General features: G+C 41.4%; 1 protein-coding gene across 2 annotated transcripts in view; it reads right to left on the bottom strand.

Moving 5' to 3' along the window:
- Positions 1–4102: 4102 nt before the first annotated feature.
- Positions 4103–17480, bottom strand: part of Prkg2 (protein kinase cGMP-dependent 2) — an 89904-nt gene continuing 76526 nt past the window's right edge. For both annotated transcript variants that reach the window (XM_051170814.1, XM_051170813.1), the window contains 4 exons: positions 14627–14749; positions 13395–13457; positions 6067–6133; positions 4103–4244 (listed from right to left, as the gene is read on the bottom strand). In XM_051170814.1, coding sequence (XP_051026771.1) covers positions 4149–4244; positions 6067–6133; positions 13395–13457; positions 14627–14749 — 349 coding nt within the window. In that variant the 3' untranslated portion in view covers positions 4103–4148. The remainder of the gene's footprint in view (positions 4245–6066; positions 6134–13394; positions 13458–14626; positions 14750–17480) is intronic.

The raw sequence follows: 17480 nt of genomic DNA on the forward strand, positions 1-17480 counted from the left end.
CCTACTCCCTGTGTCTTTAAATCCCAAACAAAGAAGGCGTGAAGGTTTGAGCATGAGTTGCAGTTCTCCTAACATGAAAAGACTGGCCATCGTGAAAGCAAGATTCAGGGGTCAGTTTGTAGTCATGGGTTGTACTCTGTCTTTAAAATGTTTGGTTTCCCTCAAGGATTCCATGTTCCTGTTTTGTGTCTGCTTTATTCTTGCTTCTCCTGTCTGATTATTAACCAGAGTTATTAGCTTTGGGCAACTCTAAAGAAGAGAGAATTTTTGTTTGGTAGATAACTTCAGTTTTCGAGATATGGTCTCATGATGCCCTGATTGACCTTAAACTCATGATGCAGCCAAAAATGATCTGAAATTTCTGGTCCTCTTATGTCCACCTTATTGTATTGAGCCAGAATCACATCTATCTTGAGATGAATGGATGCAAGTTGAATACATCTCTTAGAGTCTGCCTGTACCTACACTATACCTCATCCCCTAAAGCAAATGTATTACAGTTGCCCTTTCGTCATTTCACCATTCCATGTTGTGAGTGTCAAGGGAAGATGACATATTTACATCTTGTATATTCCTCATTAAGAAGTCACATATATGCACCCTTTATTCATGCCTATGTGAGCCTATGCTTCCATCAGTAGACTATAGCAGACGTGATTTTAGGCCATTTTGTGAGTAACTCACGTGGAACAGTACAGCTTCTGTCTCGTTGACTAGAACCCTCTCTCTTGGATCCCAGAGCTGCTATGGAGGGATCTGGTAATGGTGTAAAGACTCCAAACTGTATTGACAGACAGCACAGGCTAACTGGTGCAGTTTTGGCCACTGAAAAGTTCCAGCTCAGGCACCACATATGTGAGTGGATAGTCCTGATCACTCTCCTGCTCGCTGGTGCTGTGGTGCAGACCACTCATCTTTCTTGGCCACCTGTCTAAATTCCTGCCACAAAAGATCTAGGAGAATGACAAAATGATGGCTCGCAGTGAGTGTGCAAGTTTAGGGGTAATTTTTTAGACAGGTACAGCAACAGGCCCTAATGCAGGCAAAAGCAGTACAACTAAATCAGGAATGAAATATGTGTTTAAGGCCAATACAGGGCTTTGGGAACAGGCAACAGTTGGCATTTGATGTAGAATCTTATGGGAGTGAACCTGGGGGTGTAATCTGGCAATAAAGATCAGGTTGTATTATTATGTCAAAAAACCCATATGCATTTTAAGTGGTTATTCCCTGTGACCTGCTACTTCACGGATTAATGTTTCAAAAATTTAGATGTCTATTTTGAAATTATAGATAAACAAGGATGTGATTGATCACTAAAGCATTGCAAATCTAGGCCTCACCTTTTTCTTTTCGCCATTTTCCCCTGCTTCAACATTAATACTTATGTAAAAAAATAAGAAATTACAATGATGAAAATTTAACGCCATGTGGACAAATCTGATGAATGAAAAATTAATATTACATCCTAGGAAAGGACAGTTAGAAGTGATTTAGTGATTAAAAATATAAAGGCTTTTAACATATAGGGATAACTTTCCATTCGTGTGTGTGTGTGTGTGTGTGTGTGTGTGTGTGTGTGTGTGTGTGTGTGTTTGTGTTTAATTCACACATTTTAAGTGTAGGTCCGTTAAGTAGGGCACTTCATTTTGGTGACGATTAATGCTCCTTATACACCAACGTTTGATCAACCATCTTTACTGCAGAGATCTGATTAATTCAACAGTTCTGCGTACAGACACCATTGACACATATGGTTCAGAACTAAATGGTTATTAAGGCCGCTTTAATTCCAGCAGAGATCGTAACAGTAGCTCCCATCTACCCGTCTATGCAGCAAGGATCATTTCACAGGTACCAGGTAAGGGTCTGTCTGTAGGTATCACTTTACCTCACCTTTGTTACACAAGTGAGAAGCTAGTACTGAAAGGCAAAACATCTCCCCAAGGCCACTTATCTAGACATCAAGTTGAGATTAAATGATATTTCAGTCTCACACATCTTCATCTTTATAAAGGAAACACATTAAATCACGTGTGGGAATTACATATGACATGACCACTCATAGGAAAAACTAACCTCTGAGTTATGTTTTAACTCTATACATGTAGGATTGATCTTTGCATTTAGAATAATGGAACACTCAAGAATAGCGGTGGCACTACAATTGGACAGTCCTAATGGCCATCCAATATATCAGTTTTCTACCTGTATATGTTGGTAATTATAAAATATATACATGGAAAAACATATAGTACATACAAACCAAATGCAAATAAGATATTTTTAGACTTTAGAAATTCTTTAAGCACATTATATTAATCCGGTGAAAAATGGCTTTTCTATATACAATACATAATCTTTAAAAATCTACCCCAAGAAACAAGACTCTTTGGTTAAGCGAAAAGACTCTAAATGTATAAATATAACTTCCCAAGGGTGCACTGTCTTATTCTGGGCCTTGCTTATCTGGCTCAAGTCTTCAGGAGACAGACAGCTCACTTTCTCTAAAGAATAAAGAGGCATGTGTGGAGTGGGTGAAGTGTGCTTTTCATATAGAATATTATCATAAAAAATTCAATCAAAAGCCTAAATGATATGGGATCAGGATGCCATTTCTACTCTGTTGGATTGAAAAATACACATTTGTCATCATTTTGGAAGGAAGGGAGGGAGTTATTTTGATCAACATCTGCCAATCCTAGAAAAACTCTCGGGGACTGGTGTTCAGTGCACTTGAAATCCTCTTAGTCTCAGCCAATTTGAAAGATTGCCAATAGGAAACAGGAAGAGGCCAGACTCTGGGTGTTCCTTTTACTTCTAAAATCACACCACGTCCCAGGTAGCTCGGGTTGTAATTATATACATGACTCTAATGTATTCAAACAAAGCCATTACCTCTACAGTGACTACAAATCTCAACATTTGTCAATGGGCTTCTCATTAAAAATTAAACGTGATCGTTCTGTGCTGTGGGTTTATTAATAGCAGTAATAATAGGATTGAACAAAATATCTCAGAACTTGAAAGAGTCAGCAACTTTAGCGATCAGCGTTTATTATGCTTCATCTTTGCCCGGAAGGAGATGGCTATAGTATTTTATTCCACCATGTTTCCTACTTTGGTAGTGGGAATATTTTTTTTTAAGATTTATTTATTATTTATACAGTGTTCTGCCCTCATGTGCGCCTGCCTGCCACAAGAAGGCACTGGATCTCATTACAGATGGCTGTGAGCCACCATGTGGTTGCTGGGAATTGAACTCAGGACCTTTGGAAGAACAGCCAGTGCTCTTAACCTCTGAGCCATCTCTCCAGCCATGAGAATATATATTTTTTAATATATGGTAAAACCTCCCCAAAGGTTCCATCATTTAGTCACAACACACTGTTTAAATTGTTTTTAACAAAGATTTGGAGAAGTCTCTGAGATATTAAAACTGGCCAAAGGAAAAGGAACATGTTTGTTTTAATTTTTTTTCTAAGTTATTAAGAACAGTGTAATTATCTAATTTGATTGACAGGCTTTCTTTAGTAACCAGCATGACTAACTAATATGCAAATGATTCTTTTTCCTAAATAGATAGCATCATGCAAATGCTTTCTTTTTCCTAGATAGTATCAGAAAAATAATTTGGTGTATTTTTAGGTTGAAAGAAGATTAAATTCGTGATCTTCTATTGACTACCCAAGATGTCTGGAAAACACAATTTGAAAATGGTACAATATATCCCTGGTGTCTGCTGAGCCTTGGAGAGATTCTTCTAAAGTTGCTCCTGTTTTTCCTTCTACCTGGATGACTTAGGCACTCAAGAGCAAAAGCCTTATTAAATTTTATTAGGATTTTAGACAGGGGACTATGATTTGGAGGGAGCAACAGATTTCAGAGAAAAGTCTACTATGCCAACAACAATGGATCGGGTCATGGAGAAGGGAGGGGACAGCTCTGACACCTGAGACAAGTACAGAGTGGAGGACAGGAATGATTCACAGCTTTTAAAGGCGATGTTCTCATTCAGAATCGCATCCGGCCACTCTCCTTCCCTGACTAGCCAGGGTCTTCTTTCCCCTAATGATCTTCGGAATCACCAGCATTGTGTTGCTGCTCATCACAGCTCTTCTCCGTGGCATGTCTCCATTTTTCTTCTGTCAAAAGTCTTTATCCCAGCCTGACATCTCATCCGGAGGCACTCCCTTTTCAGGAGGATACTTGTCAAAGTAGCTGTGATCTATGGGCCCACTGAGCTGATGGAAAAAGGATAGGACAAAGGTGAGAACAAGGATGGCCAAGCATGGCGGTACTCTCAGGTATAGCTACTTATACCTGTGTGCTGCCTTCACACTGCAACCTCTTCCACACTGCATATGAAAAAAGATGGCCGATCAGCTGCCCTGTGTCAGTCTCAGCCTAGTGAGGTCATCGCATTAGAAGCAAGTGACTTTGTTGTTGGTTACATTCATCAGGAGCTACCCAACATGAAGAATTATTTCCTAAAGAAAAGATGAAATAAGTACTACCTACCTTCCTTTATCAAGGCAAGAAGTGCTTCCCAAACAAATATTTTTTTGATATCAAAATTTATCAGAGCTCATCTTACATTTAAGCTTCTTACCAATATTGAATTTGAGCAGTTAGTTTATCCCTATAAAGTATGCAAAACAGTAACCAAATGGACAATCCAAAAATCTTAGTGACGTTGAAATGCAACTAGGAAAATTAAATGACTGTGGTATTAAATTATTTTGTAACCCGATGGTTTGAAATTCTTTACTTAAAGCAAATTACAGAACACCTGATTAAGCAATCAGATGAAAACATGTTATGATACTATTGTGATTTATTATGGCATAGGGGGAGTTTGAGGTCAGCTCCTGGGGTTGTCACCGCTGTGGCTAGGCGTGTCACATTGGACAGCATAGGTTGAGAGAACGCTAATCATGACTTGGGAGAAGTGTGTCAAGAACTAACAGGTCAGCATTCTACTAAAGTTATGAGAGCCATCTGGAAGAGTTATGGAAGCCTGTGTCTTCCATTACACATCCGCACATCGAAAGTTTTCACAAAAGCTAAATGTTGTTGAAAATGAAGTTTCTAGCCTGACATAGTCACATAAATTAAAGTGTGACCTTACCTAATTTCCTGGACTACATTCATTATAATTTAAATAGCACAGGAGGGGATTTGATAGCTATTGATCATTTAACACACATACACATACACGCTTCTTATTCTTCCATTTCCATTCTGTTTTAGCTATAAAATTCTTATTTTCATGAAAAAGTCTCATAATTAACCATTCCTCACCATTCTTTAAATACTCCATATTTTAGTTTATTTTTTCTATTTCTATAATAATATAAATATTTCTTTTATATATAGTTATAATTACATTTATTAGCATGTGTCATCAGATGAAAAATATATTACAACTGTCATCTGAGCACCTCTGAGAACTCTGGGACTTAGATGAAACTGGGTTATAATTCATTTCTGAGACGTGACCTTAGTGCTCATCAAATAGGCAATACTATTATTTTTATTTGTATGTATTCCCTTGCATATATGTGCTTGTATATGCATGTGCAGGTGTATTTGCAAACCGCACATGTATGTGCATGCTTGTGGATGCCAGAAAGTGATGTTAAGAGTCATTACTCAACCACTTTCTATCTTATATCTTGAGACAGCGTCTCTCACTGAACCCGGAGCTCATCAATTTGGTAAGAACAGCTCACTGGTGAATCCAAGGATCCTCCCGTCTCTGCCTCCCTACCATTGGCCTTATAGGCACACACTACAGTGCACAGCCTTTTATGCAGGTGCCAGGTCTTTCAGACACTTTACCAAGTGAGCCTGCTCTCCAGCCCTAACAATACTATTTAAGTCTGTATATGACAATTATTACGACAGACTCACCTAATAAGAAGTATTTTTTTTTTTAAAATCTAAATTCTCTTATGTATGTGCTCTCTCTTTCCCTCTCCTTTCCTTCCTCCCTCACAACATCTGTTTTTAAAAACTGGTACCTAGAAACTGATCAAGGAAGAGTTCTAGCAAACACCATACCTCTCTTCGCAAAGGTGATGGAAGGTTCCGTGCTTTCAGTCCCTCCCAATTAAAGCCATTTAACCACCTAAAATGAGAAAAATATGGAGGCTATTACTCACACAATAAATGATTAGCGTGTTAGAGTATATCTATCTGTCAGTCCATTTTGTCACACCCTTCCTCCAAAAATGCTGCTGCGAGCAGCCGGATGTTTACAGCGAAGGAGTTGTTCTGATCCATTTCTTTTTCAGCTCATGACTACTGGGCATTCATAGTGGCTAGAAGCCAACCTAGCTGTGACCCTGTCACACTTAGGCTTGTAACCTACAGGGTATCACCTCTCTAGACTTCCAGAATCTTCTTCCCATCTCTATGGGATTCATTTGTTTTATTTTTATGCGTACAAGCTCTTTGGTTTTTGTCTTCTTCTGTTTTTTGTTTTGCCTGCCTGCACGCATGTGCATATCTAGAGGCCAGAACAGGGTGTCAAATTCCCTTGAATCAAACATTCAAAGATAGTTCTGAGCTACCATGTGTGGGCCTGGAACTGAACCCAGGTCCTTAGCAAGAGCAAGTGCTCTTAACCACAGAGCTATTCAATGATTCTCAACCTCACTGATACTGCAACCATTTCACACAGTTCTTCACACTGTGGTGACCCCCAACAGTAAAATCATTTTGTTGCTGCTCCATAACTGTAACTCTACTACTGTTATGAATTGTAATGTAAACGTCTGTGTTTCCTGGTGGTCTTAGGAGACCCCTGTAAGAGTTATTCGACCCCAAGGAGGTTGCCATGCACAGGTTGCTGGTTTGGACCCTACCCTTGATTCTTAATTCCACTGGGAGATACAAATGAAATAAAACAAAACAAAAAACCCCCAAAAGGCCCATAATAAAGAAAATTTATTCACAATTTCTTCCCAGCCCATCTGCACCCCCAGTCTCTATATTGCCTTCTGTCCTGTACCATGAATAAGCTTTCATATTGTCTCGCTAATGCCAGTTTCCCTACTACATGGTCGATTCCATCATCTCTGGTTTATGGCTGCACTTCTTCATTCCCCTGCCCTGTCATTGCCTTCCCTGATAGAGCACTGTATAGAAATGACAATTCTTCCGACAACAAAACACATCCTGTGACCCAGGTTCCTCTCCAATTCAGCCCATTTCGCTTTGGAGGAAAAAGGACCTTGAAAGTGTTTTTATCATTCACCTCATCCATTTCTCTTGGATACACTACAGTCTGTTTCAATATCCTCCACAGCACCTCCTCTTGTGTCTAACAAGATCCAAAGAAAACAGTGTTCTACCATGAATGACCTGTGGGAACAGCAAGTGAGCTGACAGCTGGAGTTTCTTTTACTCCTGCATTCGTATCTTTAATCTAAAGACATGACTCTGGTCTTCTGCATATGTGTCATACCAGACGTGTGGTGGCCTCACTTCTCCTGAAGACTTCTCCTGCATTGTCTCTCGGGATCTTACAAAGAACATGGAGCCACGCTACCTCCACCTAGTGATCATTGATTACTGGGACACTGAGGTTAATTTTGCCAAGCAGTAAACATTTATGAAAAGACAACTTGTCCCAGTTATGGAAAAAAAATGAAAAATCATGTTTTTATTTTGGTATGGTGGCAGACGAAATAAGTAACTAATACAAATGTTTAATTTAAATTTAGACACTAATAAGATGAAAGAGAACAGAATGGTAGATGGCTTGGGGGTGGGGCAAGTTGGGAAGGGCCGCTTTGACCTGAGGTAGTATTTTAATAATGAAAAGAGAAGACATGAAAAATTCTGTAGTAAGGACCTTCCAGATGGAAGAGGAAGAGATCAACTAATATATAAAATGCAAAGAAAGTAGAAGGGAAGGGTATGCAGGGTTGGAAAGACTATAAGGCCAGAGGCGGGGAGTAACTTCAAGGAAATAGTACACCAGGCCATTTGTACACGCGAAACCCACAGTGGCTGTGACCCCATGCAGAAGATCTGCTTAAGCTGAAACCAGAGAACTCCAGTATGCAGGAGGGAGGGAGGCCAGAAATCCCACCTGGAGTTGAGGAGCTATTGTCAAATGATAACTAATGGGGGGGGGGGGGGAGGGGCAGAGAGCTGGCTTTCTGTAGTAGGGTGAGTCCCTTTGGCCAACCACTCTCCAGGGCACGCCCTACCAAGAATTGTTGAAAAACACAAAGGGTAGTTGATGGGGTTTAAAGAAAAATGAAGAAAATTCAAAGCGGGATGGGTAAAGAGTTTAGAGTAGAGAGAGTGGCTTTGCGAGGAGTAGTGGGGGAGGGGGGATGGTGAATAGGACAAAGTTCATTCTCAAAGAATTAATAAAAACACCATTAAAAAATCAAAAAGTAAACCTTAAAAATAAAAATGGTGGAAGATGTCAAAGAAACAGTTAAATGCTTATTAGGATGTTTGGTTAGGGTTCATGGCACCCCAAGTTTTGGTGTAATAGAAAGCCATTACAAAATGCCGAGGGAAAACACAATCCGGCTCCTAAAAAGTGACTGCCACCATCTAGAGAATGACTCCAGGGGCCTAGTGGTGGTGACTAAGGCAGGAAACCTTCAGCAGTCTGTCACCACCCTGTCTTAGCCACATCGGAAGTTAGGTCTTCCCTCCTCTCACAGCCTCACCTCACTTCAGAGTTAGTTTTGGTTTAGTCCTTGGCTGCACTTCCCAATCCAAGTCTAAGCTTGGCAGTGCGATGGGAGCCTGTGGGTTGCACTTTAGGTGCCATCTTGGTAGAAGCTCCTACAACTCTAGTGAGAATCAAGCGTCAGACAATGTTAGCTGATGCCTGCCTGTCCTCTGTCCCTGTGTGAAGCACATAGGTTTTTATCCTCCATTACACACCCATCAGTCTTGGCACTGAGTGGGGTTTTCTCTTCATACATTCCTGGGTACACATTTCTGCAGGATCTTCTTTGGCCAGCAAATACAGGAACCACTCTTAGCATAATGTATAACGCTCTTTATCCGAGGACCTTTGGAAATATTAACACAAACCATCACTCTTGTCCTACTGAAGAAAATAGCCTTGCTCTTTTTAGAATACTAGCTGGAGTTCAACTAATGACAACAGTTGCTTAGTGTAAGTGGCCGTCACTGAATCCCAGTGTTTTGAGACAGGCTGTATTTTCTGCAGTGCAAGTGCCAGCACACACTCACACGGGAACACCAATCAGCAGGGCTGCACTGACACCAACAGAACAGAAGCTGCTGCTTGCTTTCAGGAGATTTGTAGAAGCTGCTCTCAGATGCGATGGGAAAGTATTTGGTTCCTCCTCCTAACAGGAAAGGCATAATTACATTCACCCAGGTTCGCCAGGCTTCCTTTAAAAAAGAATCTCTCTCCTTGGGAGGAAAGATTGATGCCTCATTTCTAGGTTAGCTAATCAACAAGGGAGCAAAGATGATTTAATAAAGATTGCACAAATTGGGCAAACTCACATGATGCTTTGTTTAGGTATATTTTTTTTTAAATACAAAGCTAGAATGAAAAGTTTTTAAAATTAGTTTTACTTTACAGAGGACAAGGGAAATCTAAATCAAACATTTAAAAGTTACTTTGTGTGCTTTGTGTGTGTGTGTGTGTGTGTGTGTGTGTGTGTGTACACGTGACTGCAGATGCTCAGTGAGGAGACCAGAAAAGGGTGTCCGATCCCCTGGAGCAGGGCTTAGAAGTAGTTGTGGGCTGCTGACAGAGGGGCTGGGAACTGAACTCATGTCCTCCACAAAAGTGCTGTGTGTTCTTAACCACTGAGTCACCCTTCCAGCCCCTAAAATAACGTTGTTTTAAATTTCTGAATATACTGGATAGTAAGAAAGCAGGCTATAGACTTGGGAGATTTGTACAAAGTTTCAAGAGCCTTGTAACTAGCACAGTAGTTTTCAACCTTTCTAATTATACCACCCTTTGATGCAATTCCTCATGTTGGGCTGACCCCTAACCAAAAACTTATTTCGTTGCTACTTCATAACTGTAATTTCATTACTGTTTTGAATCATAATGTAAATATCCGAGATGCAGGATATGAGATATGAGGCTCTTGGGAGTGGGGGTGGGGGGTTAACGACCCACAACTTGAGAACTGCTGACCTAGAGCTATACACAGAGACTCCTGCATACCCACCCTGGCCTTATGCCCTAGCTTGATAGCTAGGTCGGGGTGTGGTGGCTCACGCCTTTAATCCTAGCACTTGGGAGGCAGAGGCAAGTGGGGTGATGTGAGTTCGAGGCCTGCCTGATTTACAAAGTGAGTCTAGGCCAGCCAAGGCTAACACAGAGAGACCCTGTCTCGAAAAACCAAAACAATAAATATAAAAGAAAAGAAAAGGCACCAGAAGAAGAGAAAATTAGAATGAAGTTCTGTTTTCCAGTTGGGAGAACAGTGTGCAATCTGTTGTCTCTCGTCAACTGTCCCTGGGCACTGTGACTTTGAGCTGTGTGTGATACCGGCAGCCCTCGCTGGAAGGGAAGCAAGTACACAGTGTCACTGTCAATGCGCATGCGCATCCCACCGCATTCTTGCCTCTGCGTTGGAATGAGCCTCAGGTAAATGAGAAGAAAGGGATAAGGCTGGCGCTTGTCAGCCATCAGGATCAATTCTGTTCTCCTACAGCCCAACGCAAAGGCTGAGGACTCCTTAATGAGAACAGGGACAATATAAGAAAAACCACTCTAATTGGTGGGACGCTTGTCAATATGAACGGCATTTTATAATGAGAAAAGAAACTATGGCAACAGTATGAGGTGCAAGGAGAAGATAAATTGGATTTTAAGTCAAATTATGAGCTTTGCAGTTGAAGGTAAGCCAGAGGATGACAAAGGATAAAGTATTAAAGTACTTTACTGTCTATAAAGTTCCAGATATGTCTGCCTGATGTCTCCCTCCCTCCTTTTCTTTCTAATTCACCCTACAGGGGTGCTTGGTTTCACAGTGGTGAACAGGTGGCTTTATTGCAAGGGGGATCTTGAATTCCTACAGCAGGAATGGCACCTTCTGGTATATTTATTTATTTAATCGCTGGCAGCTGCTGTTGAAGAGGACAGATAGCGGCTACATGCCTCCTTCTGTGTTTATGCTGCTGATATTCACCTAATGTCTCAGTGAAAAAAACCAGCAGAGGGTGGGAGGTGGGGGCATGGCTAGGTGGTAAGGCCTGTGCTTAGCATGCTCAGAACTCCGGCTTTTTATCCTGATTCCCAGCACACACACAGACACACACACACACACACACACACACACAGAGAGAGAGAGAGAAAGAGAGAGAGAGAGAGAGAGAGAGAGAGAGAGAGAGAGGGAGGGAGAAACACCACCCCTAAATCTGAGAAGAATAAACATTAGAGATGTTTTTATTTTTGCAAGTGAGCACACCAGCATGTTCAAAGGTTTACAGTAATAGAATTCGCAGATTTATAGGCGAGACCATCAAAATATAGTTATAGGTGATATTTTCTATCTGTGAATTGTAAGCAAAATGATAAACATCATGAAAATTTCAGGACTTGCCAAGGACTGATTTAAAACACATGAATCTTAAAGGTTCCAGGCACCATACTTAAATATTTATTCAAATTAGAGGGGATGTCAAGGAAGTGAACAGGGAGTCTAAAAGCTATTAGAAGGGATGCTAGATCACCCATGAGAATGACTCATTCTTGTGGGTCTGTGTAAATCAATATACTTCAACAGAAAAGTAAATTGAGATTTCAGAACTTAAAGAAACATTCAGACGAAATTATATTTTAAATGTAATACGAGTTAAAACTAAATAGAATAGGAGTGACTTATGATAAAGCCCGTACTGACAAAAACTAACGTAATTTGAAAATATATTAAATAAAAAGGATTTAACAACTTAAATTCCCAAACATCATAAATAATAACACAGTCAATTCCCCTGGGCTTGGGTGCTGTGCCTCACAGCAATAAGCCTGACATCTTAAGAGAGTACTTTACTCATCGCTAGCTACAGAAAGGTTTTAAGAAGCCAGGATAGGGTTCCTGCAGGGCGCTATTTAGACATTAGCCATCTTTAAGGACAGTGGAGCTGGACCCCCTCCCTCACAGGGCACAGCATGGAAAGCCAAGGACTAGAGCTGCAGGGCTTTACCTTTAATTGAGCAGAGTCATTTCTCCAGCCCTGGAGATGTGACCTCCTGAACTGGCCAGAAAGCCATTGGTACTATCTACAACAGGACCAGGAACCCCAAACCTTGTAAGATTGCTATCTAGCAAGAACCGTAGCAAACCATTACCCCTCCTGTAAGAGTGAACACAAATGAGCTTGGCAATCTGGACAGGAAAACACGCCCCGCCCCTCCCCCAGAAAAACTGCCTCAAGAAACAATCATAGAGCCTACCTAACTATATAAGCAGAGCAACGGTCCTGCTGGCCACGGTCTACTCTCACCACGACAGGAGGGCGCTCTGCACTGCAATGTTGTCTTTGGCCATTGCACACTCTTATTCCTTGATGCCCCACTTGACTTGGTAACACATTTTCCCTAACTTTTGTCCCACACTTTGTCTCTTGTGACTTCTTTTAATGGATTTGTGAGGACAGAGGACCTGGGTGAGGCCAGAGCAAGACCTTGCCATAGTTCTGACTAAATGCATTGCTTTCACAGTACCGTAAAGTAAAAACGCATTAGTCGGTGTTGTTTAATAGTCAGTTAAGCTGTACCGTGCTCTTGTGCATCTCTTCAAGGATTATATCCTAGTTTATTTACAAATTCAAAGCCAAAATTTTATTAAATTCATTTGCAGAAGCCAGGTTGATACTAATAAAACTAATAATGGAAAAACCAACAACAACAACAAACCTGTTTCTGTGACTGCTCATTCTTGACGTGAAATTTCAGTGTTAAGGAAATCATATTGAAACTGTTTTGGGCAACTATAATTAATGAACTACAAAGAAAAACCTAGTTATGAAACACTCAAAAGTTGAAAGCCTGCATTGCGATCTCCTTCCTGCGAGAATCTGTCATGGTCACCTCATGCGCTGCTGGCTTATCTGTCAGTTTGATACAAGGCAGAGTCATTTTGGAAAAGGGAACCTCAACTGAGAAAATGTTCCCAGCAGACTGGCCTGTGGGCAAGCCAGTCAGCAACCCTCCTACACGGCCTCTGTGGCACTTTCTGCCTCCAGGCTCCTGCCTCAACTTCCCTGGTAGATGGACTACAAGCTGTCACATGAAACAAACTCTTTCCTCTACAAGTTGCTTTTGGCTATGGTATTTATCACAGCTATAGGAATCCCAGCTAAGACACCTGGCCATTCTATGTAGTCCTACGTTTATCTCAGTAACAAAGTACCTGTGTTTCTTAATGTCGTTGATGCCGTTCTTCAGATTCCCCAGCCTTTCTGTTGGATTTTGCCTGAAATAGTTTATGAAAGAAATTTATAATAACAATGTGCGAGTGGTTTTAGGTAAACAAATACCTGTTCGTCTTTAAATCCATTCATTCCATAATTGTCATCAGATCCTATTGTGGGTCAGCCACTTGAGTACAGAGAGAGACTGAAGTCACGGCCCCTCCATGGAGGAGGCGCAGCTACAAGTGTGTGGATGCATCTGTAAGTGACCTGTGGGAGGGTGCTTGAGCAAACACTAGCTTGCAAACTGCTAAGCAAATCCAGGGAAGGCTGGAGAGTTTCACTTACATCTGAGCTGCAATCTTAGAAGTGTGCAGGGATTCCCACTCGTACCACTCAAACTAGGTTTGATGTTCTTGATTTACTAACTTTAAATCCTTTCAATTTTCCTTCAGAGGTGGGGTCGGGGCACAGCAGCATGCTGGAGTTTAAGCAAAGCCAAACCAAACAAACTCTGGAAGTCTCCAGTATTTTTCTGAAAAAATTATGTTTTCGGTAGTAAGTAGAAGGCTGAACTACTTTTAAAAAAAGCTGGAGGGGTAGCTCAGTGGATATGAACGCTCGCTGACTGTTCTTCCAGAAGGTACCAATCCAAATCCCAGGACCCACATGGCAGCTCACAACTGTCAGTCTCTAAGTCCGGTCCTAGGAGACACAATGCTCTCTTTGGACTTTTGTGGCCACCAGGCATGCACATGGTGCATAGACATACATGCAAGTAAAATAGCCACACAGATAAAAGTGAATAAATCTTTTCTTGAAAGCTGTTTTTAAAAAAGAAAAGGAAAGAAAAGGAAAAAAGAAAAAAGAAAAAAGAATACTAAGGTGCTAGAGAGATGGCTCAGTGGTTAATGGAGTTTGTTGCCCCTTCCAGAACACCTTGGTTGGGTTCCCAGCACCCATATGACAGCTCACAACAGGCACTCCAGTCACAGACGTGGTGACATCTTCTAGTCACACACACACACACACACACACACACACACACACACACGCATGCACCATTTTCATTTTTCTTAACTGAAAAACGTTCTTTACTTACAAGAGCAACATAAAATGTTCAAGTCGTGAACACACCAACCTAATTGGGAAGCATCTACACACTGCACAGGGGTGGAAGCCTTCGCTCACACTTCCTCCAGTGCTAGGTGTTACTCATGGTCGCTCTCACCTGCAAAGCCTTCGGATCAAATCCTCAGGTCGCCGTGTTATCTTTCTGGGGAAATCCATTTTTTCGATTCCTTTGAGAATCAAATTGTAGGTCATCATTTGGTCTATCCCAGAAAAGGGAGGGCTGTAGAAGATGCAAAATGGAAGCACACATGAAGGAGAGTCTGAGAGACTTCTGAAATAGACTTCAATTCTCTCTTCCTACTTCTCTTCCTCCTACCTCCTGTCTCTCCAATCTCCTCCACCATCCTTAGTTAGTTTACAACAGATTTGAATACATCATGAAAAAAAAATTCTCACCAATTTCCCATCTCTTAAATGATACACACAGGTAATGTGTCAAGTGGTGATAAACACTAAAAAGAAAGCTAAAGAATACAGAGAGGGAGGGTGGGTAGAAGACAGTGAGTAAGAAAAATCTCCTTTCTAAGCTGACAAAATAGAAGAAGATTGAGTGGACAGAGGGAGTGGATGAGCCACACAGTTGTTCTGAGACAGGAAGTGCAAAGGAATGCGTCGGGTGTAGGCAGGAGTGGGCAGGAGCATGGATGGTGGAGTGAGTAAGCTAGCTAGCTGCGAGGCGTGCGAGTGATTATAGCAGCATCGTGTGTATCTGGTGGGCTAGTAAGGACCTGGAAATGGATCTGAGTCAGTAGTGGAACTTATAGGAACTCCAGTCATCTGTTTTAAATACAAGAAATAAAGTGCTGTGTAGGAGGCTGGCTGTGGGAAGCAGTGTTGAAGGTGGTAAAATAGATGCAGTTCTATGTAGCCCATGCAATGCACTAATCATGTCCTTTTGTCAAACTTATATGGTGAAGCCATAATCTTGAAATGAAGTTAACTGGGTCAAGGGTGGGGCCACCATTGAGTATAATTAGTGGCCTTCTGAGACAGAACCCTGGCTGTCTCTCTTATTCCTAGTGATAAACTCATAAGAAGTCAGGGGTCTGCAACTAGAAGAATCCTCACTAAAACTCACCTCTTTGCCGAGGCTTCCAGCCTCCCAAATTGCAAAAATAAACTATCTTAAAAAAAAAAAAAAAGCCACCCAGCTTACAGAGTTTTGCTATAGAGCTAAGGCTGATAAAGCTAATGGGATTTGTAACTGTAGTGAATGCAACAGTTCTCTAAGGGAGAAATGACATTTGGCCAGCGTGACCACAGAAGGGAACTGTTGTCACTAAGAGAGACAGACTACAGCAGAGGTGAGGGCTGCAATTTGGATCTGGGTTATTCCCCAGAGGCCCGAATCCCAAGCTGCTTCACAATGGGGACGTAATGGAACTTTTGAGAATAAAGCTTACTGGAAAAAGTCAGGCCACTGGGGAGAGGACCCTGACGGGAGTGTCAGGGTGTTCACCATTTGTTTCTTCTTTATGTTCTGGTCATCACATGGTGACAGAACTCCTTTGTCACATGCTCCTGTCATACTGTACCCTGTTCCTGGTTCTACAGAGTCCATGAGGCATAGACTGAAACTAGGAACTAGAATAAATCTTTCTTATTCACAAGCGATCTTAGTTATTTCACTACGGCGCTAGAGAGCCCGCTGACTCAGCACTGGGGCAGCCAGTTACAGAGGGAAGAATCACAGTTCTGTTCCAGGACCACATGGAGCTGCTAGGCAGGCAGTTGGATTTATGAGCTTAGTATTGAGGGAAAGCACTAAGGAAGTATGACTGGGGTCATCTCACAAGGTTTATGGCCATGGGACGTGAAGATATGATCCTATGAGCGTTCCATAGGAAAAGAGGCCAAGGACAGACTGGTCCAACGTTAAACTCTCAGGGAAAAGAGAAAAGTCTGAAATGAAGATAGAGAAGGGACTATCAGTGTAGGATACGGAGGAAGAACGGGGGTTCTAGAAAGAACCAAAAGGAATATGTCAGGGAATATACTACTGGGTAAAAACTGGTTGAGACGTAGCCACCAATGTTGGGTAACGTTTTAATTCATGTTATCACTTTACTTTCTAAAACACTTCCAGTCTGGTTTAGAATGCCATTTAAAATTTGAAAATTAAGATGATCTAGCTACTCTGTTGTATATCAACCATGTTTGAGGCCTTTGGAAACCACCTTTGGCAAAATAAAATAAAATAAAATAAAATAAAATAAAATAAAATAAAATAAAATAAAGCCTTGAAGCAAAAGTTATGCATCAAGTTTCCAGTAACCTATGCTTCCTGTGCGAAGAAACTGAAGTGGGAGCAAAGCTGTCAGTGTGGCATCTTCAGCATACACAGATACATACATGTGGAAGCATTTTTGCAACTGTGTTATTTTTCCACTGTGTTCTTTCTTTCCTTTCTTCCTTCTTTCTTTCCTTTCTTCCTTCTTTCCTTCCTCCCTGCCTCCCCCCTCCCACCCCCCGCCATCATTTTCCCTGACATCCTGTAACACTAGATCAGGAAATGAAAAGTGGACTTTCCTTCTGCCATGCCCTGAACACATCTGGAAAAATATCGCTCTGACTGCTTTATGATCGATTGCTCAAGGCCACCACAGCAATTCCAAGTTGCTGTGATTTCTCTCCCTCCTTTATTTCCACAATTTACTTTGCTACTCTACGTGACACATTTTTCAGGTGATAAGGACTGACGTGTGTATTTTCCAGAAGCTCCAAGAACCACCATGTCACTACCTCTGCCCTGGAAACCACTAAGATGAGGAAGGAAAATTGAAACAACCCAATTCTGTACACCTTAAACAACTTTCTCAGAGCCTACCAGGAAATTTTTCATTCTTCCAGCCACATCTGAAATGATGTATATTTGGACATGGATATACATAATGAATAGTGATCCAGATGAAATACAGATTTCATTATCTGTTTCCCCAGTGTTATGTGGA

This window comes from Acomys russatus, chromosome 28, assembly GCF_903995435.1.
Source record: "Acomys russatus chromosome 28, mAcoRus1.1, whole genome shotgun sequence".
Lineage (NCBI taxonomy): Eukaryota > Metazoa > Chordata > Mammalia > Rodentia > Muridae > Acomys > Acomys russatus.